The sequence below is a fragment of the Molothrus aeneus genome, chromosome 13 (assembly GCF_037042795.1).
Source record: "Molothrus aeneus isolate 106 chromosome 13, BPBGC_Maene_1.0, whole genome shotgun sequence".
In the NCBI taxonomy this organism is placed as follows: Eukaryota; Metazoa; Chordata; class Aves; order Passeriformes; family Icteridae; genus Molothrus; species Molothrus aeneus.
This window is the reverse complement of record NC_089658.1, coordinates 17342178-17366946: the sequence shown is the minus strand read 5'-3', so window position 1 is coordinate 17366946 and position 24769 is coordinate 17342178. Positions and strand designations below refer to the sequence as shown.

Sequence of the window (24769 nt, the reverse complement as noted above, 5' to 3'; positions counted from 1 at the left end):
AGCCCCAAAGCACTGATGGCTGGGGGCCTTACCAGTTACTATTCTGTTTCTTCATTCTTGTGCTCTCCCACAGCCATCTGCTCCTGCCTTCCTTCTGACAGAGGGCTGGCTGAGATGGAGCTTTGGCTCAACTCTGGCAAGTCTGGTCTCATTTCCTGGGCTGCTGTTTGCTGACTGCAAGCAGGAAGAAAAGGCTAATAAAAGGTTCTTTGCTCCTGGCTTCTCTGTGAGGTTCTCTTCTCCACATTAATGTGTCCACCAGAATGCAAATAATGCCAATACTTCTGAAGGCTGTTGTTATTTGAAACTGGGGAGAGCTGCTGAGGAATGACTTTCAGCTTGATTCCTTAGTCATGGAATTAAAAAAGAAATTAAACAGTCAGATAGGTTAAGTAAAACTGCCATGTTTATATGGTATCTCTAACCAAACACACGCTCAGTGTGTGCTTTCTTCTGCTTTAGGAATTTCAGAAATTCCATTTTTGATCTTCTGAGGAACTGGAACACTTGTTGTAGAACATTCAGTTGATTGAGGCTGGAAGTACTGCTGAGAGTGCTCAATAGGAGCAGAAACCTTTCTCTAACTTTATTCAAAAGCCCACACTTCATCTAAAAGCTGTCAGGGTGAAGTGATGTTTTTGGTGCTCCCTTTTCTGCACCCTCAGCAGGCTCAGCATCCTCCCGTGTGCGTGGAGCAATTCACAGCCAGACCAATTCTCACCGTGCAACAGAGGCCACGTGACTTCAAACATTTCTTCATCTGCTGTGTTGAAAGGAGCAGGGAAGGCACTGGCACTGCTGCTGCTGCCGAGTTTCACGGGTGATGTGGATGACATCAGGATTGCCTTCAGTCAGAAATCTTGAAGTGCAGCTTTGCTGGGTGGGTCTCAGAAGAATTTGAAAGGGTTCTGGAGATAGGGCGTGTTTACCTCGGTCAGAGTAGTGAGTGTGATGCCTCTTCCCTGCTAATGTGCTTATGGTCTCTGACTGCAACATCAGAAAGGTAAGAGTTCCTTTTTCTGCCCTTTTTTCCTGGCCTGGTACATTTTGTTGGAGTTTTTCCCCCTCTCCTCACATCACCCTGTGTTCTGAATTGTCAGCATGTGCTTGGTCTCTAATGTTGTTTAATAAGGGAAGAGTAGAGTAACTCCCATGAGTAGTCCTCAGATAAAGAGTGGAATGACATCAGTGAGATTTTATACTTTGCCACTAAGTATTCCAACCTATGAGAACTGCTTCCTAGTGAAGGAAAAAATTAAAAAGACAATCCAGGTTACAGTAGTAGCTTCCCTTTCTACTTCTTGCACCATTATCCTGTTAAGTGCTTGTAACAGCACTTCTTTCTGAACTGGGAGGAAATTTTCTTAACAGGAATAAATACTAACTAAGGATATTGGTGTGATTATATAAGAGAAAAAAACCCTTGATTTTGAGTAGCTTGAAAAATCTACTTCTAAATTTTTATGTAAAATGCTAAGAAAAAAAAATCCTTTAAGAAATTCAGTTTAACAGAGGTTTGGTGGGGTTTTTTTGTAAAACTTCTCTTTTGAAGCTCTGAAGAAGCTTGTGCTATAAATAACACCTGAACAAGCTGCTAGAGAGGGTTATTTCATAGTAATGCCCCAACATTCAGATGGAAGAACCCCAATCACACTGTTGCAATGTATCTCTATTTTTCACTACCTTCCTAGCTCAGCCCTTTAGCTGGCTGCCACTGCTGATGAAGAGGCTGTGCTGTGGCTGAAAATTTCCCTTGCATTTGTTAGGACATGAAAAGGACGGCAAAGCGGCTGAAATAATGAAAGACCAGTTTGGTTCTGGCTCCTCCTCCAGGTGTCTTGGTGGGTGGGGAATGTCTGGGCAGGATGAGCTGCTCAGGAGGGATATCCAGGGGGAGCTGGAAGCCCAGGAACAGGGATGCACAGCAGCCTTGGCTCAGCTGCTGCCCCAGGGTGCTCTGGGGATCACAGATGGCCAAGTGGGAGCCCCTGGTGCACACCATGCCTGAAGGTTCTCTGGCAAACAGAGTTCTCCAGAGTGCAAGGGCACCAATCCTGTCCCTTCCCTGCCTTCCAAGGGCTTATTTAAAACCTTGAGTCATTCACTGAGGGTGGAAAAGCCAAGAGCCTCTCCACCCTCAGGTCTCATCTCTGGTTCTCTCTATTCTACTGCCTCCACATGCTCTGTGCTCCCACTGCTTGTCCTGACCTTTGTGTCTCCCGTTCTGCTCAATTCTTCCCCGCCCTCAACTCTCACCTGAAATAAGTGGCACAACTCTGGTAAGATCTCCTTTATGTAGCTTAGCATTTTAAGTCAGACTTCAAGTTTGTATTTCAAACAAAGCTTTGGTAAGCTGCAAAAAAAAAAAAAATCTTTTTTGCATCTTTCCCCAGTAGTAAAAAATTGAAGAAAAGCCTCATAATCTAAAAGATTTTTCTTTACATTCTGATAAGTATTACTAAGTTCTCAAAGCAACAAGAGTTGTTCCTTTAGGATTGTTCAAACTTTTTGTGAAATAATCATCTATCAAGAACCTCTAGCTTGGATAGGGTTAGGTTTTTTCCCAACAACTACTTTTTATCTCAAAATTACTGCAGTTACTTGAGTTATTTCACAGCTCTTTATTCCACTCTGTTCATCTTATAGATTTTTAAAGCTTAAAAGTGGACATAGTTTGCACTGTAACTGTACAGTAAGAGAACTGTATTTCACTTTCCTCAGCAGCCTGCGATCACCTAAAACCATTTTAGCTGCTCAAAAATGATTTACCTTTAAGTAGACAGAGCATGGTGACTTTCACCCAGAAAATGAATTATTTCAAAGAAGTCAGGTTCACTTTTTTTGAGGTTTTGTTTTCATTCCAGAGAACAGGGAAAAATAAAAATTCACTTGCCACCTTAATTGAGATTTATTCAAAGTGCTATTTTTGCCTGCTCAATATAGTACCCAAGTTACAAGGTAATGTGAAAGAACAGTAAAAAGTAAAATGCTGCAACTGCACTGTAATGAGGCACTTAAAGTGTTTACAGTTGAGATTTGTACAAGCCAGGGAGTAAATGTGAAGTTAAAGGTCTCACAGCAATCTTAATTCAGCTGTTTGAATTCAGTACTTTGGAGTTTCATTGTAAGAAACTGAGTCCAGCAGCTCCTTTATTCTGTGCTGCCCCTGCTGCTGTGTGGGCTGGGAGAGGTGTCAGCCAGCCCAGCCTCAGGCTGTGCAGAATTCACCTGGAATCCTGTTTTCCCACTGGCACAAACAAGGTAAGACAGGATGCAAAGAGGTGGCAGCATCAATCCAACATCCTGCCTTCAGTGCCTTGCTCCACAAAGCACAGGTCAGTGTGCAGGACCCACCTCTGTTCAGCTGTTTCATGCTGGTGGATGCAGTTGGGATTCTTCACACATTGTCAAAAAGAAAAAAGACCAGTCTGTTTGTAGTAGAACACAGATCTGCAGCTGAAACTTGTGTGTTAACTCCTGGAAATATTGCTGAGTCTTAAGCAAAACCAAAGCCTGTGGTATGGTGGATCTGATCTTTATTTGCTCTTTTAAACCACTTTTATTTCACGTTGAGGATGAACAGCCTGGAACAGCTTTGCTATCTGTTTTGATATCTGAGGCTTGATTTTTCCCAACAGTCACTGCACCAGCTTTGCCAGTTCTGCCAAATTATGAGGGGAATAGGAGAATTACATTCTTCCTGCTTTTTGATGATTTCAAGTCTGTCCCTGTTACCTCTGGAGCCTCACTGAGGAGACTAAGGGGATGCTTAGGAGAATTAAGGTCACATTCACTTGCATGTTTGTGTTGTTGATCCATTGGGTTTTGCAATTTATTCAGTAAATAAGGATAGGAAATCCTCCTAATACATCCTGCAAACCTGGATATCTCCTTCTCTTAGTCCTGGCTTTGGAAATGCAGTTTTCAAGAGCTTTTGTACAGACAATACAATCAAAGCTTTGGCTCAGTTTCTTTTTATTAATTCCTCAGACTGCGGCAGCCAGAAATTCCACTTTGAAGCAGCTCCTGAATTTGTTTTGCAAAATGCAGCCGCCCAGCTTTTGTCAAGGCCAGATTTGCCCCTTTTTTTTTTTCTTCTTCTTCTTAATATCATTAAAAATATGAGGGCTTTTTTTATTGACTATATTCAGGATCCAAGAAAGAGCACTTTGAAAGAAATTTCACATTGGTACCTGCCAACTGTGTGGGCTTTCCTTTAATTATAAAGGATGCAGTTCCTGAAGTAATCATTCCTGATTTTCCTGTTTTGCACTAGCCCATTAAAACTAGATTAAGCTACAGAGGTGATCCTTCCATAACAGGGAGGTGATTTGATTTCTTTACTGGGAGTATTTAATCCCTGAGATGCAGAGGAACTTGAGTTTTTAAAAATAACTTTATTTTTGACTGACTTTTAGCCCCTTCCAGAGCAAGGATTCCAGTTTTTTCAAGGGAAGTGCTCCTGGCAGTGCTGCTCTATGGGAAGAGGCAGAGGTTTTTCACCCTAGGCTGGGCAGAATGAGTCACTCACTGCTGCATTTCTCACTCCTGCTTGCTTGGTGCTGCCACAGGCTGTGAGGAGAAGCTCTGAGCTCAGCACTCAGCAATAGGAGGTTTAGGCTGGGTAGGATTTTAAGTTTTTAGTTAGAGCTGGTCCCAAGTCAGGCCAAGCTTGGCCTTTGCATCTGCTGCCCATTCTTTGAAAGCAGCGTTTGCAGGGGAGAGAACTCGTGACAGTTTGTGCAAGTGAAAAACCATTTACTTCTGAAATCCAGCATCTTCAGCCTGATCCCAGCACTGGGGCTGGTGGCCACAGCTGTCCCCTTGCTCCTGCTCAGGTTGATGTTTTAAGGAATTCCTCACCTCCCAGGTGCTCCAGGAACCTGGTGATGAGAGCTGAAGGGAGGCAGGAAAGCAGCCCAGCTATTTCACTGCTGCTGTTATGAAGATGGAAACCTTCAAGGTTTCCCAGGGCATGGCCTGATTTTCTGCAGTGAAAACATCCAGTTTAAGGGTTATGGAACTTAAGAATAAGCTGCAGACAGATTTGGAATCTCATCATTGGTTTTGTCAGAATCACTTGGGCAGTGTTCCTCAGGGATGGTCGAACCCCCAGGGGCCAGTCCTGGTACAAATACAGGGATTACAGAAGGAAGAGTTTCAGAGAATCCACCTTTTGATGAATCTGTTTAGTGATTGTGAGGAAAGATTTCCCCTGAAATATGTGAACTCTGGATCAGACCTCAAATCCCAGAATTCCCTTATGTTTTAAGATTAGGCATGTACTTATGAGCTTAGTTTAATAGTGCTATATTAACTAGATTAAGAGGAAATCATATGGTGAGGCATCCATGTGTGGAAGAAAACCATCAATTAGAGAGATCCCAGGAATCCAATAAGAAAATCTGCACTACTGGGCTTTTCTAAGGTTTCAATATTTTGGGTGCATGTTCAGCCCAGCCCATCTCACCGCAAGGCAACTGTGAGTGCTCCTTCCACTGTGCCATAACAGACTGGCCCCTTTTTATTGCAGTTTGGGATAGCTTGCAGTGCACAGTCTAGCTAACAAATATAGTTAGATTAGGAAGCAGAACTGTGTAACAAGGCTTTCCCTTGGTCTTCTATTGTCTGCAAGCCTTTCTGTCTGACCCAAAATGTCATGTTTCAAAGCCCTGCTTCATTAGGGTGGCGCCTGCAAGCTGCTGTTTAGGGTCTGTTAGCAGCCCCAGCATAAATCCCCACTTCCAGGAGTTTATAATTCAGCAGTAAAACATTGCTCTAGGCTGGAACTTGGCATATAAAGTCTCTCAGGAACAATTGTGATTTCTCTCTCCTTTATTTTTGCATTTACTTATACACACACACGAGTCATTCAGGAGGTTTTTACTGTCCCCTTCCTGCATTTAAAAAGATTAAATGACTGGGTTATTAATAGTTCAATTCTGACTACTGTGCTGGGCCAGCCCATGGATCTGCAGTGCTGTTAACCAGCTCTGCTTGATGGGTGCAGGTCCCTGTTCCACAGACCTGCTCCAAGCTTAGTGCGAACAGCCCAGTGTGGACCAGCAATGGTTGTTTGGCTGCTAATTAACGTGGGCTCCAGTGTTAATTAAAGCTGTGTCCAGGTCTGGGATGCTCTAGGCGTGATGTCCTGAGCCTGCTGCAGGCACAACTAAAACCCTGTGTTCCCTGGAACAACAGGGAAAGGGCTGAAGTGCTGCCTGACCTTGGCATGGTTTGATCTCAACTCATGATCCTATACAGAGATATTGCTGGGAGATCTTCTGATAAGATAAAGATTTGGTAGAAATCATCCTCCCAGCTCAACTGTTTCCTCATCAAGGCTATGTTTCAATGATATCAGTTATTTCCTCATGTTTTCCCTGGTTTACAGAAAATTTTAGTATGGTAAAAGTAATTCAAGTTTACTATTCCTAGAAATCATGGAAAAATTGTGTTTCAGCCTTATGGAAAATACTGTAGTAACTTCTGTTTTTCTTCAACGTTAGGATATTTTTATAGGATATATAACATGTTTGTACTGTAAAGGCCTTACAAATAAATAAGAGAGAACAGCAATTGCCAAATATATAATAAAGACTGCAAAAGTTAAAAAGGAGGCTTTTACAAGAATTAAATGCTTTAGTCAAAGTGAATTTTTTTCCTTCCAGAACTTATTTTAGACATTTGTTCCTGATCTAGATTTTGGTCACAGTTAAATCATATCATTTCCCATAATTCCCAGAAAAAGCTTGCCATGCACTGTATTTTTTCCCCATTTGTTCCTGTGCACAGGTGTTTGCAAATTCAGGGTATATTTCCATTAGCATATTAGACAGCAGTAATTCATCAGTGCAATGTCCTCATTACTATGGAATTGAGGCACTCCCTGGACCTTCTCATCTCTTTTCCACTCTTCCTCCCACTTATATTTAATTTATAAAGGCAGCCCCAGGAAGATGAGCTCTCATTAGTATGAATATGATAGATAATACATGAATGTTGCAGGAGATTTGACCAGGTGCTAAGCAGGGCAGTGTGAGTGACTGGAAGGAGGCAGCAGGTACCTCCCTGTGCAGATTTCAAAGGCCCTTATTGTTTTATAGCAGATCAAAATTTAGCTTTATTATTTTATCTTCTGCTGGGTTATAATCCTACCTCTTTGCTCTAAACCAAGAGGGTTTTAATTTCCTGTATGATTTTTTTTGTCCCCCTGAGAACACTGACTTTACTGACTTTACACAAAAAGGCTCAATATGGGTTTTTTCATGCATTTTCTTTTTAATACGTGAGGAATAAATGAAATTCTCTCTTTATTTACTCAGCATGGCATACATCCTAAAGACACTCAACAGCTGGTTCTGGTGGGAGAATATCTGGATGCCCATCAACTGCACATGGGCAGATTTTGTGGACCGAGAGGGACTCGTGTTTCCCAAACCACATCAGTTGTACGCCACAATCCCATACGCTTTTGTATTGCTGATCATCCGGTTCTTCAGTGAGAGGTAAGAAACTGAAATGCAATTAATCCTCATTAATGCTGAAAGTGAGATATCTGTAGATCAATGCTATGTTTTATAAAGGAGGATTAGTTGGTGGTTTACTAGGAAGATCTAGTACAGATAACACAGCAGGTGAAAAATGGGAAAATATTTTCATTATTAGGTATGTGTGGCTGTGGTCCAATCCAGAAGGGAACTATTTCTATCCAGCTTTTCTAGAACAGCATTTGGATACTTTTGATTATCTCCTTTCCATTCTAAACCTTTTGGGTTTCCTTTTTTTCTTTCAGTGGAAGGCTAGAGAGATTTGTCCTCTCAACCAAGCCTCTCATTTGGTTCTGCACCAGAACGTTCGTGTGAGGTTGATAGACCCCAGGTGTCTCTCTTTGGCCAAGCTAAGCAGGCTGGAGGGATCTCAAAGTTTCATGTGAACATTTTATGCAGATCTAGTAAAGCTGGTTGCTTTTTTTCCCCCTCTCTTTGGCACCAAAAATGAATTGCTTCTGCAGCTGGAGTCTTAGGGGACAGGCAGAGGTTGCCTCCACAGAAGAAAGCTACAATCATATTAAGATTTGCAGCGTTTTGACTTATTTATTTATACCTTTTTTGCTTTACTTTCTTTTCTTTTTCCTCTAAAAAATGTGATTAGTAGGTTTTTATAATTATTTCAGGACAGAATGAGGAAATTTGGAATGTCGTAAGTTGGACAGACTTAAACCAGAAGCAGATAAGATCATTCATGCTGGAAATGAAAAGTAATTTGGATCATATGTTCATAACCATTCCCAGTGTGTCTCACTGCAGTGCTGAGGGTAATTAGCCCACACATCTGGCTGCAGTGAGTCTGGGGAAGGCTGACCACTGCTCTGAGCAATGAGGAATCCATGGCTGATACAGCAGGAGGGAGGGGCTGTTCCTGAACACCCTGCCCAAGCAGGAAGGCGAAACCTTTGGAGCCCTCTGCAGTGATTTGGGGTGGAAAAGGGAGGGAAAGAGAATGCATCAGTCTCAGGGAATGGCTGCGTGCCACAGGCTGGATCCAGCACTGATCTGTGGTGGTGGCCCAGTGAAGAAGGTGCCAAGTGACTTTGCCACTGGAGGAACTTGCCCAGCAGCGGTCCCTGAGCTCATGTGGAGACAGCATCTGGTCTCCCTTCACTCAGCCCCAGCACTCCTCTGATGGCCACGAAAGTCAGGATGTTTCCTTGAGTTTAACAGCATTTCATGGCCACAAACTGCATTCCTTGGGTCTTCTTTATGGTATAACAGCTGATAAATTGTGGTTGCCTCTTGGGATTAGCTAGGGGAGATACCTTTTTCTCAGTGCACTGGCACATTCTATGGTGGATTAAATTGCATCCGATTTGTTTTCTTTGCATCCTGGCATGAGTACAGCCAAGGTCTTGTAACTGTGTTGTGTTTCTAAAGCTTTTCCTGCCGTGTCTTTTCAGATATGTTGCTATACCTTTAGCAAAAGCCTTGGGTATAAAGAACGTAAGACGTGTGAAGCCACAGCCTAATCCTGTGTTAGAGAGTTATTTCCGGGAGTGCTCAAGACAACCATCCCAAGTAAGGATTCTCATTCCTCCAAACTTGTTTTACTTTTGGAAAATCCCACTCTTACTGTTTCAATCAGCTCTCAGCAATGACATCATGGGATGAGTTCCAGCTGATTGACAGATGACTTAATTTATTTGGGTTTTTGTTGCTGTTCTGCTGACAAGGGTATATGGCATCCGAAACAGAAAATACATTTAAGATGTTCAATTTTCTGGCATGCTGTTCTAGGTTAGATTGTTAATAATATTTCCAGTGAAGATTAGTGTTCCATCTTTAACTCATTCTGCCTGGAAGAAGGTTCAGCTGATGTCTGTTGCTGGAAAGCAGGATTGTATTTACTGCAGGAATGCTGGCATGGCAGCCTTTTGATCTGTTATGTTACTGCATACTTAATCCTGGCTTATGTGAGAAAGAAAAGCAATCCTTCTATTACCATGCTGATTGTTTTTAAAATTGAACAAGGTAAAAAAGGCTAGCCAATGCTTGTCACCTCCAAAAATGAGGCCATTGAATTTTTTATGGAAGGCAGGTAGTTTGCTGTGAGTGCTGCCTCAGGAAGTTCCCTTACCTCACTACAGTTCCCAAACAATTGCAGTTTTCCTACACTGGTTTTGAAAAGAAATATGTGCTTTCTAGTAATGAGGGATTTTGATAATTATTGATAGTGGAACTTGGCATTCTATCCCTAACTCTGCTATTCTTTTATTGTGTCTTTTGCCTGATAACATCAGGAATAAATGCATGGGTGTTCACACATGAGCTCCTCTCTCTCTGGGCAAGTATCCCCATCTCAGCTTCATTCCTTCCTTCTGCTTGAGTACAGCTGGACATTTGATTTCTGAACGGAAGCACAGTGTTTTTAGACTCCTCAGAGCATGGGAAATATTCAAGCTGCCTCCTTTAGGTGTCCAGCCTGGGGACCAGTGTGCCTGGGAAAGGCTGGCTGGCAGCTGTATGGGCTCTGCTGTATGGAAACAGAGTCGCTGTTCCTGCGTGGCAAGTGGAGAGCTGGGAGCCAGCAGGGTGGGCTGGACGCAGTGGCTGTTTGCACTCCAGCCCTCCCTGGCAGCTCAGGTGCCTTTTCTCACATTCCAGAGGTTTCCCTGAGGGTAGGAGACTCCCTGGACTGGCCTCACCTCGGTGGAGGCAGCTGCTGCCACCCACTATTTGCATACTTCCCTTGGGAGGAAGGAACTTCCCCAGAGCTGAGCCAAACATTCTCCTTGCTCCTGAGGCAGCCCTGGGAGGTCAAACCACACTTCTGCACTTGGGGATGGAGAAGAGGGGGGAAGCCCACAGGCTGCTGCATGTGGGGCACTGAGCTCCCCAAAGTGCAGGAGTGTCACTGCCTTGTGCTGGTCTGGCCACCGTGGGAGCTCAGGGGATGCAGAGACCCCAGGTGTGGCACCCCCATGGCCACGTGCAGTGCTAGGCCCTGCTCCACCCCCAGTTTAGTTCTGGTGTTGGAGGGGGGCACTCTGCACCTTGCTCAGGAGGATAGATTGACTTGCTTTGCATTTGAGAACAGAGCTCAGCTCACTTTAATTCCAGGCCACTTTTCATCTCTGAGACTCATAGATAAACAAATTTTAATATTTATGGTTAGGTAAGATATTAGGTGCCAATGTCCACCTCTGTTCAATCATGGCACTTCCCCCTGCATCCTAAGCTCACATCTAACAGTAAAAGTTGCATCTCTGAAACTCTCAGGAGTGACCAGAAAGACAATAGAAGAGTTTGTGAATCTGTTCATTTCATGCTTGCATTATTTACATAAATAAAAATCCAGAGTTTCTGTGGGCATTACTCAAAAATACCCACCTATGCATATTTAATATTGGTAATATCTTTAAATAAGACCTTGCAACAGTGGGAAGCTGCTCTATGAACTACAAAATAAATGAAAATGACATCGGGGTGCATCTCCTGTTAACGCTGTTCTATTTCTTGCAGTCAGAGATCAAAGGCCTTGCCAAGAAGTGCAACTGCACCGTCCATTTGGTGGAGAAATGGTTCAGGAGACGGCGAAACCTGGAGATCCCAACCGTGCTCCGGAAATTCCAGGAAGCTTTGTAAGGAAAGAAATGCCTTTGGTTATCACTGCTGTACTCTTCTGGAAGAAAATGATTGAGGTCCCCCCTTTCCAGAAGACTGGGTCTGCCTGATGGGGGTTTTGTTTTCTGAATGCACAAACAAGTTGAAATTATTTAGTAGCATTTCTCCAAATGATGGTTAAAAGTTGAGGTTAGCTGTTTCTCCTGGGGAAAAAAAAAAACAACCTTAAAATATTTTACAGTTTTCTTCTTTGTGAAATAATGGATTTGTAGGCTCCTTGTACAAAGTGTAAGATGAAAACAGGCAGAGAATAGGAAAATATTTTTCTGTCTGCCAGTAATCATAGGGGAACAACAATGCTTACCCTGGGGTAGGTTTGTTCCCATGCTGTCATTTTGGGATGCTGTCATGTGTACCAAAGTCAGTTCCAGAGCAGGAATTGTGGCATCCAGACTGAAGGACAGGTGCCACAGCTTGATCATGGGATACTGTGTGAAACTGGAACTCAAACTCCCTGCTGAGAGTGGGCCAGTGAGCAGCTTTGAGTGACAGTAATGAATATGTAAGAAGTTTCAAAACCTCCTGCATATGATTTTTCACTTATGTGTGAGAACTTCCTCATACCTAAACACTTTAAGTGTGATCTAAAATCTCACACAAATTGCAAATCCCCAAATGGGCACAGCTCATCCCTTTTGGGTACTGACATTAACTGTACCAGTGAAAAGCACTTTCAAGTGCTCTGTGTATTTGGCTTTTCATTAGCATAATTACACTTGCAAAACTTCACCTGATTATAATATTGAACCTCTGTAACTGTAGATCAGCTTAAGGCATGAGGGTTAAAAGTACCGCACAGAGCTCAAAGCTGAGTACTTTATCAAGATTATTTCCAGTGTTAATCAATGTGATGATGATTTAGTGGTGTCCTCTGTCAGACATAAATCCAGATGATAGACAGAGGTGTGTTTCTTTGAAGTCTGAGCTGAGTAAACTCTCCTGCCATGGTTTATGTCTGCTGTTGTTTTGGGGATCAGTTAATTTGGTTTCAGAAGTGGCAATAAGATTTCCTGCTATTGCTAAGACCTGTCTGCCATGTGTGCCTGTCTCTAGTAACACACAGCTAAAGACTGAAATTCCAACTTGCTTGGCAGCCTGAGTGAGAGTGAAGCAAACAGGTTTCTCTTGTGCAATTTTGTGAACCTTGCTCTGCTCTTTGTCAGTGAATTTAATTGAATATAATTCTCTAGGCAAAAAAAAAAGAGGAACAGAGTTATTTCACTCTAATAGTCAGTGTTATGAGCGTTATGAAATTTTTTGAAAGCCTGCAATCTCCAGGATCTTTTTTCTGAATCACAAGGAAAATCTGATGAGCCAGATCTAAACCATACTTATGCTATTAGTGCTCCCAGTTAAGCAACTCTGGGGTTTGGAAAGCCCTTTGCATGAAACTTCTCTGCCTTGTAAGATTTACCAGCCTTTTACTTCCCCTACCAAGTTCTTTTTTGTTTCATTCACTTCAAGAGAAAAGATTCCTGAAGTTAAACCAGAAAATCCTCTTGCATAGTTGTTGTTCAGTGCTCTCTCTGGTGGCCAGGATCAGAGTTTAAGAGGCACTTGAGTAAAATTTGGTGAATTTGGATGAGTTTTACTCCAGGTTTTATTCACCAAATTCATAAAGAAGCTGGGCTCAGTGCAAAATGAGGCAGTGCTCTGGCAGCCTTGCACACAGAATGAGCTCATCTGAAGTGCTGTTTATTGCCAAATGCATTCAATATATATAATATATAATATGTAATATATAATATATAATATGTAATATATAATAGGGCTGGGGACAAATGGCACAGTCTCTGTGCTTTGAATCTGATTCAGAAAACCCCACTTGCACTTACAACCAACACAGAATCAATGCTGCCATATCCACTGGTCACTCACACCTTGTTTGGAATGGAAGGCATGAGGGCAGAAGCAGCTGCTGTGTGAAGTCTGTCCCATGCCAGTGTTGTGTTTTCCAGCATCTCTTGGTTAACTCTGAGCCAGGTATTCCTTGTGGGTTCCACTCTGCAATTTCCACCATGTACCTCTGTGCTTTTCCTGTTCATGCAGTGCTTGTTGAGTAGTGTTATTTTCAAATCATCTGAGGGAAGATAGTTTAAAGTTGAGAAGAAAAACAGTTGTTTATCACATGCGTGTCAAGTGGCAATTTTATAATTATTTTCCTGACTTATTCCTCAGGTGTGAGACACTTTATTTTGTCTCACCTCCAACATTCCACATCCTCATTTTTGTTTGTTGTTTTTCTCATAAAACAGTCTCAGCCTTTGAAAATCTTATTCTTTCTCCTGGAATATCAACCTCCAGGGGATGTGAGGCTCATAAAGTAGCGGCTGCTTTTACCACACAGGTTCTCCTCCTCTTCTCTCATTTGGCACATCATTAAAGCTTGCCAAAGACCCCAACCTTATTTTCTACAATTCTCAATCCCTTGGTACAGTGTTCTTGTGGTGCTTTCTCCTTTTCAGTGGGTTTGGGTTGTCTGGGAGCTGCTTGCTGCTCTCCTCTGGGATACCTCTGTTTCTAGAAGTTCTCAGCAGCTCTGGGGCCTGTTCCTGTGTCACAACCTTCCTTCTCATGAGAAGTCCTGCACTGTTTCCTTCTGGACTTGCAGAGCTGCTCAGGGGGAAGGTCAGCCTTGGCTTGACCTGCCTGGGGAAGAGTGGAAAGGAAGGAGTTTTCCATCACCTGTAGAGGTGGGAGTTGGAATGCTTGGGCTGAGGCTGCAGCCACACCCAGCCCTTGGGACAATGCCTCCCACACAGGCTCCAGCATCATCAGGGCTCTGACAGCACCCTGCTCTGACACCCAGAAGCAGCAGCACAGTTCACTGAGATGCTCAAGAGCTTTTTGCCTTTGCTGACTTAGCAAGATGATGGTGCAAAGCTGGAAGGTTTATCTGCCTTGCTGGATATCCATTTAATCTACAATAAGCTTAGATCAGGCTAAATTCTGGCACACCTAGTGAAAGATGAGGTTATAGTTAATTGAGACCTTGTAGCAAGATGTAAACTAACCCAGTAGATTCTAATAATTCGTAAGGCTCCCCTGTTGTCAGCAACTGGTGTTGGGAGGGATGAAGTGAATGAACCCAGGAAAAGGTTTGTGTTCTCAAACATTAATTTTTAGGGGATTTATTACACTTTGTGTGGTCATTTCCTTGATCAGTTCAAGCCTGGCTGGAAAATTACTGCTATCATGACAATTAAAATAGCTGTATCATGATAATGCAAAAGAATTTCCTTATTTAGCAGTGAATCAGACCTTAAATATTTAAGTATTAATAATTCAAATACAGTTAATGTGTCTATCCTTAACATTGAGTGTGAGGCCACATTTATGTGAAGATTGTCTGTGATATACAATGATCCGTAGTAACTGTGGCTCAGGACAATATATTTACAAAATATAATGGTTTGTTCCTATTTTTTCATTTCAATTTTGCAGCTGGCGATTTTCATTCTATCTGACATCCTCCATTGTTGGATTTATATTTCTGTATGATGTAAGTTAACTTTTTGAAAGATCGATACTGTATTTAAACAAAATAATTTCTAGATTTTCTGGAATTGCGTTGAAAGACTGTGAATTCAATAGCTCTGTGGGATCAGATCTTTACTGTATGTAATCTGGATGATGGGCTGCAATATGCACTGAGATTTAATTTTTAAGTTAAACTTTAGACCTTCTATGACAAAGGAATTTATGAGTAATCAGTACTTTTAAGGCAACCTTGAAGAAGTCACGCAGATGGTTTTACAACATGCCTTGTTAACACCTACAAATGCATCACATGGCCATGTTTTCCTCAGAGGACACCATAAACTTTTTTTGGCAGCACTTTTGGTGGTCACAGCTATTTACTGAGGTGTTGCTGCTGAGTCAGAAGTTGGGAATAACAGAGATTGGTGCTTGTACCTCGGTGAGCCCTGCCTGGGGTGTCATTAGTGCTTCCCCAGGCAGCGGAACAGATCCCGGCGTGTCTCTGCTCATCTGGCCCTTGTCCCCAAACACTGCTTCTCATCCTCATCCACTGCTCTGTGTGACTGGTAAACACAGCAAATCTAATCACTGTGGCAACATATCTTGAGTAATTGCAGTAATAAAACACACACCCACTGCTTTGGATGATGAAATTGTGAACTGGAACGTTTCAGGTGTCCTGAAAAGAAGCCAAAAAGCTGGGAACAATGTAATAAATCTGAGCTGTAAGTTCCCTTTAGAAATTGGTGGAGAACAGTTATCAAGATTACAGCTTCTTAGCCTCCTCCACTTAGAGAGATTTTAAGTAGTGAAGATTTTGAGTTAAGGTGATAATTGTTGCTGAGCTGAGCAGTGTCTGACTGAGGTGTCTTCCCCAGAAACCCTGGTTTTACGACATATGGCAGACGTGGGTTGGTTATCCGTTTCAGGTGAGCTTTTTGGCACCGGGCCAGCGGCCTCCAGGCATTCCAGGTATTTCCCCATTGGAAGGGATAATCTACAGCAGCCTTTTCCCTCCACACGGGCACCACCTACAGAGGTGTGGCACCAAATCCTGCCCCTTTCGGGAAGTGCTGCCGACTGCTGCGGGACTTCCCTGGGATCTGCCTGAGCTACAACTTCCCCCTCCATCCCCCCCCAGCCCGGGATACCAGTTACTCACTGGAGATGTTATCAGTGCTCCCAGACTGGGTGCAGAACCCCTGCACTGCTCCAGGCCCCATGGTGCTTCAAGGCACTCTTATTGAAATAATAACTCTGCCCCATCCCACTGCCTTCTTATTCCTGTCCTAAACAGGGGCCAGGAATACAAATGATCCTGCCTCCAGCTGAGATTTCCCAGCTCCTGCTACACACCTGGGAAATGTACTGACCCAAGGGAGCAGCCAAGCTCTGCCCTCCCTTAGGCAGATCCATAGGATTTTAGCATAAATAATTGACATTTCAGTTTATTACATTAATTGTTCACCAAAACCGAGGGGTTTATTTGCAGTTGTTTGTAATTAAATGCAGAAGGATTCTGCATGTAGTTCTGTGACAGAAACATGGAGAAAAAGCATGCTAAAATCCAGAGGTGGGGGAGGAACTGTGGGAATTGAGAGTTTGGGCTGAGCAAAGGTTAACATACTTGGCTCTCAGAACATCCTTCTTAATGAAGCCCAGGACAGGAATTTAATTTAGCTTAATTTTTTAAGCAAGAGTCACCAGAGGAGCAGAAGTCAGGAAAGGAAAAAAGAAGTAATCTCACTTGACATTTACTTTTTCCTATTCTCAGAGTTAACTGTGTTTTTCCTCATCACAGACCTTGCTGCCATCCCAGTACTGGTACTACATGGCCGAGATCGGCTTTTACTGGTCTCTCGTATTTACCCTTGGGATCGACATCAAGCGGAAGGCAAGTGCTTGTGCCCGCGGGTAGCTCGGTGAGCGGGGCAGGGGCGTTCGCAGGGAGCAGCAGCGCCTGGAGCGGGGCTGGGCGCAGCCACGGGAGGGCAGCATCAGCCCGCACAGCCCGGGAGCCCCAGGGCCGGGGGGGACCCCCAGGGGCTGGGATCCACCTGGATTTCCTTCTGTCCCTCCCAGGATTTCATGGCTCACGTTGTTCATCACCTGGCAGCCATCGGGCTGATGAGCGGCTCTTGGTGCGGCAATTACGTGCGGCTTGGAACTCTGGTGATGTTCGTGCACGACACTGCGGATTTCTGGCTCGAGGTAGCCCTGCTGTCCAGCTGTTTGGAATTTTTTTTTTTTTTCCCCTGTGTCCCGAGTTTTTTGGTTTTGGTGTCAGTGACATTTTAATCTTTCTGCCACGAGTTTCATATGATCCCTTCCTATCCCCACAGGGATGCAGCTTTGCAGATTTGTAACTTGTAAGATAAAAAAGATCTTCTAGATAATTTAAGCTGATACTTTGTTACAGAATCCATTAGAGAAAGGAGCAGAAGATAATTTCCTCAGAACAGGAAATAAAGCTGCCTCCCTGGGTTACTCTTGTTTCACTGATAAAATTAGACCAGGTTGTCCACAGCATCACAGAATCACTGAGGTTGGAGAAGACCTCTGACATCAAGTCCAACCTGTATCAGGCATTTTCTGGCAGAAGACAAGTTTCTTCTCCTGGACTGAAGGGAAAGTCCCTTCCCTGCACTAATAAATATCAGTGGCAGTGTTTAAGAAGTGTCCTACTCTGCACAGATCACTGTGATCAGAGCTCTGGGCTTTTTGGAAGACACACAGAGTGTTTCTTCACTAGAACTACCCTGAGTTTGTAACACCAGGTTTGAGGGCACAGTTTCATCACCTCTTTTGGTGGCAGTGCCAGTGTAAGCAACCCTTGTGGGCTGTTGTGTGCCACTGTCCATTTCTGTTCCTGATACTCTATCTTACTGTATCAGAACAACTAATTGTGGGGTTGTGCACTTGGGATTGGTCCAGATTAAACAGGTTTTCTTGCTGGTTTACTTTTAATCCTAAATTGCTCCTAGGTCCAATTAACTCTGTGGCCTTACAAAGAGTTGAGTTGACAACTGGTAGGACAGCACTTGGATGGAAACTGGAGTTGAGTACCAGAACAATTTAATCCAGCCCTGCCACTCAAAAAGAGGAGGAGAAGAAAAGTTAATCAAGCTGCTGTTTAAAACCTAGGCTTGGCACCTGCAGCTTTGCTCCTACTTGAAAACTTTGCCCAGGGTGGTTCCTAATGGAGCAGGGGGAGCTGGACAGTTCATTTAGGGGAGAAGCAGCACTTACAACCCTTCTTAGTGTGATAGAGACCAGCACTGAGATCTCCTGCTCTCAAAAAGGAGAAGACAGGAGCTGAATCAGGCCCTGAGGGGGGTCAGTAACAGGCATGTCCCAGAACACCTGCATTTAAGGGATCTCCTGAATGTGCAGGGGTAGCAGCAGCTTCTCTTGGAATTCAGTCTGTTTGGAATCTGGTGGAAAAATGAGGAATTATCTCTATTCTAAAGAGCACTTTGTGTTTCCATGACACTTTATATTCTGGTCTGAATGCTGTTCTTTAGGCCTTTGATGCAGAGTCCTTTCCTTCAAGATAAAAAAAGAAATATAAACAGAGAATCTGGTCTGATGGTGCTTTATTAGGTATCAGTAAAATGATTGCTTTACATGTCAAACTGGGAAGAAATACTCTTCCTGCTTAGGTGGAAGATGAGTCTTTATTTATGAAAACACAGAATTTATTTCAGAGAATATTTATAATATGTTTGGGGATTTTTATCCACTGCAGGCAGCCAAAATGTTTAATTATGCTCGCTGGGAGAAAACTTGCAACATACTGTTCATCATCTTCTCTATTGCATTCTTCATCACCAGGATGATCCTGTTCCCCTTCTGGTAAGCAAGATTTAATCCAGTCTCAGGCTTTTACTTCATTCCCACTCCCCCTGAAAGTTTAGTGTTTGTTGTCATGGAAAAAGGAAAGGAATGGACTGGACTTGAATGTTCTGCTAGTGAGAAAATGGACAAAACCTGCCATTTTCTTTAAAAATTATTATGTAAAAATAATTTTAAATGAGCCTCTTTAACCTAAATAAAAGCTTGTATGCATTATGTAACTTGTTTTGTAAATAGTAGTTAAATGCTGTAAGCCCCTGCATTTTCAAGGGGACTGAGCTCGTTAACTAAGAGAAATCCTTTTCCCATTCATTCCACCCTTTCTGCTGTAGCTGCAAAGTCAGAGTACATGACTGTAGTTAATTTTTTTAGAGCCTTCTTTCTGCTACCCAGTCCTTGGGTAATGCCTCACCTTGCTTGCATGAGGAGCACTCAAGAGAAGTTTAGGTGAACCAATTAATTTATGAAGTCAGCACAAATAAATCTTAACTTGCTAAATACTTGCATGCCTTTGGAGTGCTATGATTTAATCTGCTTTGGAGTATCCACATGGGTGCTTAACATGTTTATCTTTTAAAAAGTGTTTAATGTGTTTCACATTCACAGCTCTAATTTGCCCCTCCCTGCACATGGACAAACCCTTAGAGACTCAAGCTGGTTAAATTAATAGTTCTGAACATTGATCAACATAAGGCTTTAATTTCCTGTAGTATTTTCTTTCAGAAATGCTGATGTCTCTTACTTTATTGTTGTTTTTTTAATTAACTGTACAAGTGATCTGCAATCATTTTGCTTCACTGAGTTTCTTGTTCTTCAGTTCTTGAGCTTGGAAGCGAAACACGATGAGATTAAAGGGACTCAAAGAGCCCCAAATAATATAGAAGTAGTGAAGTCTGAAGATGGACAAAACATATGTTAATTAACAAAAAGCCCTGTTGCAAAGCCTCTAGGATTTTCTCTCAAGTGTGGATTTCAGATTAGAAAGAATTTGCACTAAAAAAGGCATAGGCAAGCTCTGAGTTGCACAGTATCTAGACCACACAGAGATGGAGATCTGAAAAACAGGGACTTTTTCTAACCTCACTTAGAGTACTTCCATGCCAGACTCAAATTTCTCATCTTCTGAAGTCTGTATTTCAACAGAGATGCATAATCTAGTTAAGGCAGGGCTTGTTAATTGATCTACCATCTTTGCAGAGCTTTTTAATATTAATCAGCTTGGAATATGAGATTAGAAATAAGTGTAAATAGCATAAGGAAGAGATCTTGCACCTTAACAATCATCTTTATTTTTTAGGATTCTTCGTGCCACCCTATATCAGCCTACCTACTACTCCACCACTCCTGTCATAGCATATTTTTTATTCAATGGGATGCTATTAACCCTCCAAGGCTTGCATTTATATTGGGGTTACTTAATTTTCAAGATTTTGAAAAGGTTCGTTTTCCTAAAGGTAAGAAACTTGTTTCTTCAGAAAGATATGTGAAATATCAAACAGATGCCAATACCTCCAATAGATTTACTTGGAATTTTATGGTTGTCCTGAGCTTTCAAGTCATAATTTCTGATAGGGATCTACAGAGCATGGAGATGTTCAAATGTGCTTTGCACCTCTCATTGTCACACCCAATGTCTTGGTTGGAATACAGAGACTTCAGCTAGAACAGGGGTTTTTTTTTGCCTGTATTTGATGTTTTGTACCAATAGTAAATGAGAAATGAGCTGTCCCAGAACCTGAAGCCATAAGATGGTCCAGAACTCCTCAGGAATTTCTGTGTTCTGAGTAAAAGCAATCTTTGGTCACTGGGCTTTGTAGGAACTTACCAAAAAAGAAGTGAGTGAGTGATGAGATACTACAATTTGACTACAATTTTTCTGCAGTATTTAAGTTTCTTCAGATTTGCCTAAATCTGAGGTCATCTAAACTTGAGCACTGGCTTGGGATCACAAAAACCAAATGAAGCATATCTGGTATTATATTATGACTCAATGAAATACTGTCATGTTCAGCTGGAGCAGAGGAACAGTGCAAGTCTGGTCTGCCTAATCTGCTTTTACCTTGTAGAGAAAACTCACATGGGAAAAAACTCTGGATAAAACTGCCATCTATGTCTTGTTTGATTGCCTGAAGTAGTGACATTTTCACAAGGTCTCGTGCCATGAAATGTGCAGTGGAGTGCAGAGTAGATAAAATATTTATCAAAAAGCGTTTAAGGGAAGGACTCTGGAGAATGTCTCTAAGATTTGGCACAAGTATTGACAGGTATATTTTTCTAGTTAAGATGAAATTTAAGTTGTGCTGTTGAAAAATGGTATTTTTTTCTGAGGCTCAAGAAACAAAAACTTAATTAAACTGACTGTCCTTTTATCTGAAGCAGTTTATGCTGTGAAGCATCTTTAGGAAATAGAAATATTCCTTTCTCCCTGCATTTAATTGTTGTTTGAGTGCTAACAGGAACCATCTTGTGATTATTGGACTTTTGGATTCCATCGACTCTTACACAAACACACAGCTGGGTATCGTAGGGAGACCCAACATCTGCCCTTGAAGTTACAAACTCAGCCCCTGTAAGACAGCAAACAGCAGCATAGGAGGGACAAATCTGTGGAGGAAATGGTTTGTGTTGCTCTGCCTCTAAAACAAGCTTCTGTGTGCCCTTAGACACTGAGAATCTTGTATTTCTTGTGTGTCATATACCTCTGTTTGACCAATTACTACATTATTTCTGGCCCAGGTGTAAAGTGCTTTACTTCTTGTTTTCTTTTGTGATTTTGGCCTTGTCTCTGTGCTGTTCCCTGTGCACAACCCCTCTTCAGAATGGAGAGACATCCCTCTGCCTCCCAGCTGAGGAAGAGGAAGGCTGGGCAGAGCTCTCCATCCACACTGGCTGGGGTTCTGATGGCACAGTGCCAGAAGGTGCTCAGATGCAGTGGTGAGCAGGACATTGCCAGGCCAGCTATATAAGGCCACTCTGCCCTGCCTGCTTTATGTGCCTTTGTAAGGGGCAGAAATGTTTTATTTTGAGATAAGAGCTTTGCTGTGTTCGTCACTGCTAAAAAATGGGAAAGCACCAAGCCTGCATCCTTACCACGGATTTGATTCCTTATACAGCTCTCTGAGAAGATGGTTTCCAAATAACATTTTTACAGTGGTAGCAGCAGCAGCCTGGGCCCTTTTCAGTCTGGATGACTTCAGCTGGCTTGCATGTGCAGCCTGTTTTCCATAGCAGTGGCAAACTTGGCTGTGAAAGCAGCCAGTGCCTCCAGAGCTGGAAAGGCGACGTTGAAAAGAATGGTGTTGGCAAGGAGGGTTTTTATACCAACATCTTTGTTACAGACAGGCTGCACACAAATAGCTGCTGCTATTTTAGGGAAATACCAGTAGACCATCATTCTGGTGTTAGTAGGGGTTTGTTTCTCTGCCCAAGACTAGCTGTTTTCTGAATGAAAACTTAGCAATTTTTGATATTTTTCTTGAAGCAACATTTAGCTACTTCAGATGGAAAAATGAAGTCATGGTGTAACTGGGAATAGAGACTTCTGTTGTTTAACTGAAGGAAGCTCTGAGCATAGAAGGGTGTGAGGAAGTTTTCCAGTGCCCTCTTGTGCCTCAGTCCTGGAGTTTTGGGGTCACTGCACCCTCGAGAGTTGGTGGCTTCTTCCATGCTTTCCTCTTGCCCATGAGGAGAAGGTTTTTATTGAGAGTGGCTGGTCAGAAGCTCTTCATCTCAGCTGTCACCTCCCCCTGCACTGGCAGAGGGGACACTTGCCCTCAGCCCTCTGGGACAGCTGCTCAGCAACTGACTTGCTTCAGCAAAAAAGAGCTTGCACTGAAAATCTTGTGGTTTTCCTCCTCCCAAATACCGCAGTGAGAGATGGCTGAAAATGAGGGAAAAGGAAAGAAGGGAGATGATCTTCTGCCATCCCTCTGTGTCCTGTTTCCCCAGCCATGGGACTCTGGCCCAGGGACTGGTGGCTTCCAGGCTCAGGGGACTTGTGCCACCTTTCCCTTGGTGGCCTGGGAATGCCCTAAAAACAGGGAGTTCTCCATCCACAAGCTCAGCTGTAATCAGCTACTTCACATTAGGAAGCTTCTAATTTTCCATAGGGGTAAACTTGAGGGTTCAGAATTTTTTTCAAAACCATTATTCTTCCCTCTGGAAAGTAGAAATGTTCCCTAAATGTCCTTTCTCATGTGACATTTGTGACCTTGTGTATGAGTAAGGCCTGTAAGCAAAGCCCTTCGAGGTCAGACCTGTAGCCATGTACCAGTTCTGCTTTGGGAGGAAGGAGGACATTCTTCAGTGTAATTTCTTTTCAAGTTAGGTCAGGCAATTGCAATGTTAGCTGCTGGCTGCCATCTTGATGTCCAAGGCCTTTTGTTGCTAGGAAACTCCTTGTGTTTCTGTAATATTGTTCAATTACATGGTTAAATTACCCACTTGTATCGAGTTTCAAGCACCACTGAAACATGTCTAGTCATCATGTCTGCACATATGAGAATATTTTAGGAAAATTGAAAAAGCATATAGAGAAGTATGTACATATGCACTGATTTAAAACATCTCGCCAGGAAAATCCCGTGGAGATTAAACATTTTATTTCCAAGGTCAGAAAAAGGGAGTGAATGACAGCAGCTTATAGCCACATTATTATGGCAAATTAAGATGTAAAATATATGTTAAACCCATTACACACTGAGTTAAGGTTTTGAGACCATGGTGCTTTAAATCTTGAAAAATGTGTAAGTTGTAGGAAATGGGCATGATGTCCACATGTCTCAGATACTTCAGGGCTGATGCAAAGTCCATCAGTGGAGGGTAATGGCAGGTTTCTAACAGACTGTAATGTGTCCAGCAATAGGTTTTCCTGCTCTTGTAATTGTTTTGCCACCATCAGACCACCTTCAGGGAAAGCAGTGAGCTGCTCACTAATGGCTGCTGTTATTTGGGAGTCATCAGCAGCAGTTTCCTTGGATTCAGTGTGGTTCTTTCCTCTTCCTGAAGCAGAAAAGACCCTGCACTGCTGTAGATCAGCATTTTGGGCCTGTCACTCTTTAAAAACCTGTCTGTGGTCAATATTCCTTTGGCATTTTGTGCTTGGTAAACTTTTTAAAGACTGCTTGGGCGTATCCTTGTCCATGGTTTGCTCAGTCCTTATTTGGCCCAAATTCCCAAGGCAACAGTGAGAGTTAGTGTTCAAAGAATTACTAAAAACAGAGTAGGGGAAACTAAAAATGATAAGAAAATACTATTTTGGGTTGAAATCAGAGCTGTGAAGTGCTTGTTATGATACTTCTGCTGTTCCCAGCCATCATTTTTCTACTGCAGCATTTTTCCTCTTACTTTTTTTATGCTTGATCTGCTGGCATGAAACAAATTGAAATTTAATGAGAATTAGCACATTCAGTGAGAAGTAATTTCCTTTAGAAAATTGCCATACTACAGGAGTTAAACAGAGGACAGGGTTTATTTCCTAACCTAGTGGCACATAAGATTTTGTTTTCTTGTATTTTGTCAGGCCTGTGCTGCCCAGTGGTTGTTGAGGTGCTGGTAAAACACACCTAGAGGTGCACTTTAATTCCAAGTGGCTGTTTTAAAAGGAGCAATACATTCTAGAGGATAATGATAATCTAGTGAGTTACATCTTCATGACTGGAACTGGGAAGTTGTGGAAAAGCTTTTCCTGGATATTTTGTTGTTCCCTTCCCTGGGAAGGACCAGTTCTGCTTTGGAGTATGAGCTCTCTCAGTGGAGGGCTGGCACAAACATGAGACAGTTTGAACTAGATTAGCAGGGGCTGCTTTTTCTCCATTTTAGAGGAAAACAGGTTGTGGAGAAGTTGAATTTGTTGGTTCTCAACAGATGAATATTTAAAGCAGATTTTCTCATGGGGATGGCTTACTGGGGGAGCAAAACAGGCCAAATGAAAGCTTTCCCCCTTAGACATGAAAACCAGTCAATCTGGGAGCCTTCCCAGTTGGTTGAAATGATTGCCCTGGGGACACGAGCTGTTTAATAGCCTGGAGAGGGGAGTTAGCCAGCCAGGTCAGCAGCGTGGAGGCTCGTGCCCTAGTAAAGGGAAATTACTTCCTGTTACGACTTTCTTTCATCTGCATATTTCCCATTCTGCTCCAGCAATCTAGTTAAACCCAAAGCCTGGCTGCATGTCTCACTTGATGCTGCCAAATTGATCCAAGGGAGGAGGGTGGGAGGCAGGCAGAAGGAGCATGGAAGAGTTTGAGGTTTGCTGG

At 42.7% G+C, this 24769-nt stretch overlaps 1 protein-coding gene across 1 annotated transcript in view; it reads left to right on the top strand.

Moving 5' to 3' along the window:
- Positions 1-938: 938 nt before the first annotated feature.
- CERS3 (ceramide synthase 3) overlaps positions 939-24769 on the top strand; it is a 35170-nt gene continuing 11339 nt past the window's right edge. The window contains exons 1-10 of the mRNA XM_066558671.1: positions 939-1003; positions 7326-7508; positions 8957-9074; positions 11019-11137; positions 14625-14682; positions 15539-15589; positions 16462-16554; positions 16743-16871; positions 18409-18515; positions 19813-19969. Of these exons, the coding sequence (XP_066414768.1) occupies positions 969-1003; positions 7326-7508; positions 8957-9074; positions 11019-11137; positions 14625-14682; positions 15539-15589; positions 16462-16554; positions 16743-16871; positions 18409-18515; positions 19813-19969 (1050 nt within the window). The 5' untranslated portion in view covers positions 939-968. The remainder of the gene's footprint in view (positions 1004-7325; positions 7509-8956; positions 9075-11018; positions 11138-14624; positions 14683-15538; positions 15590-16461; positions 16555-16742; positions 16872-18408; positions 18516-19812; positions 19970-24769) is intronic.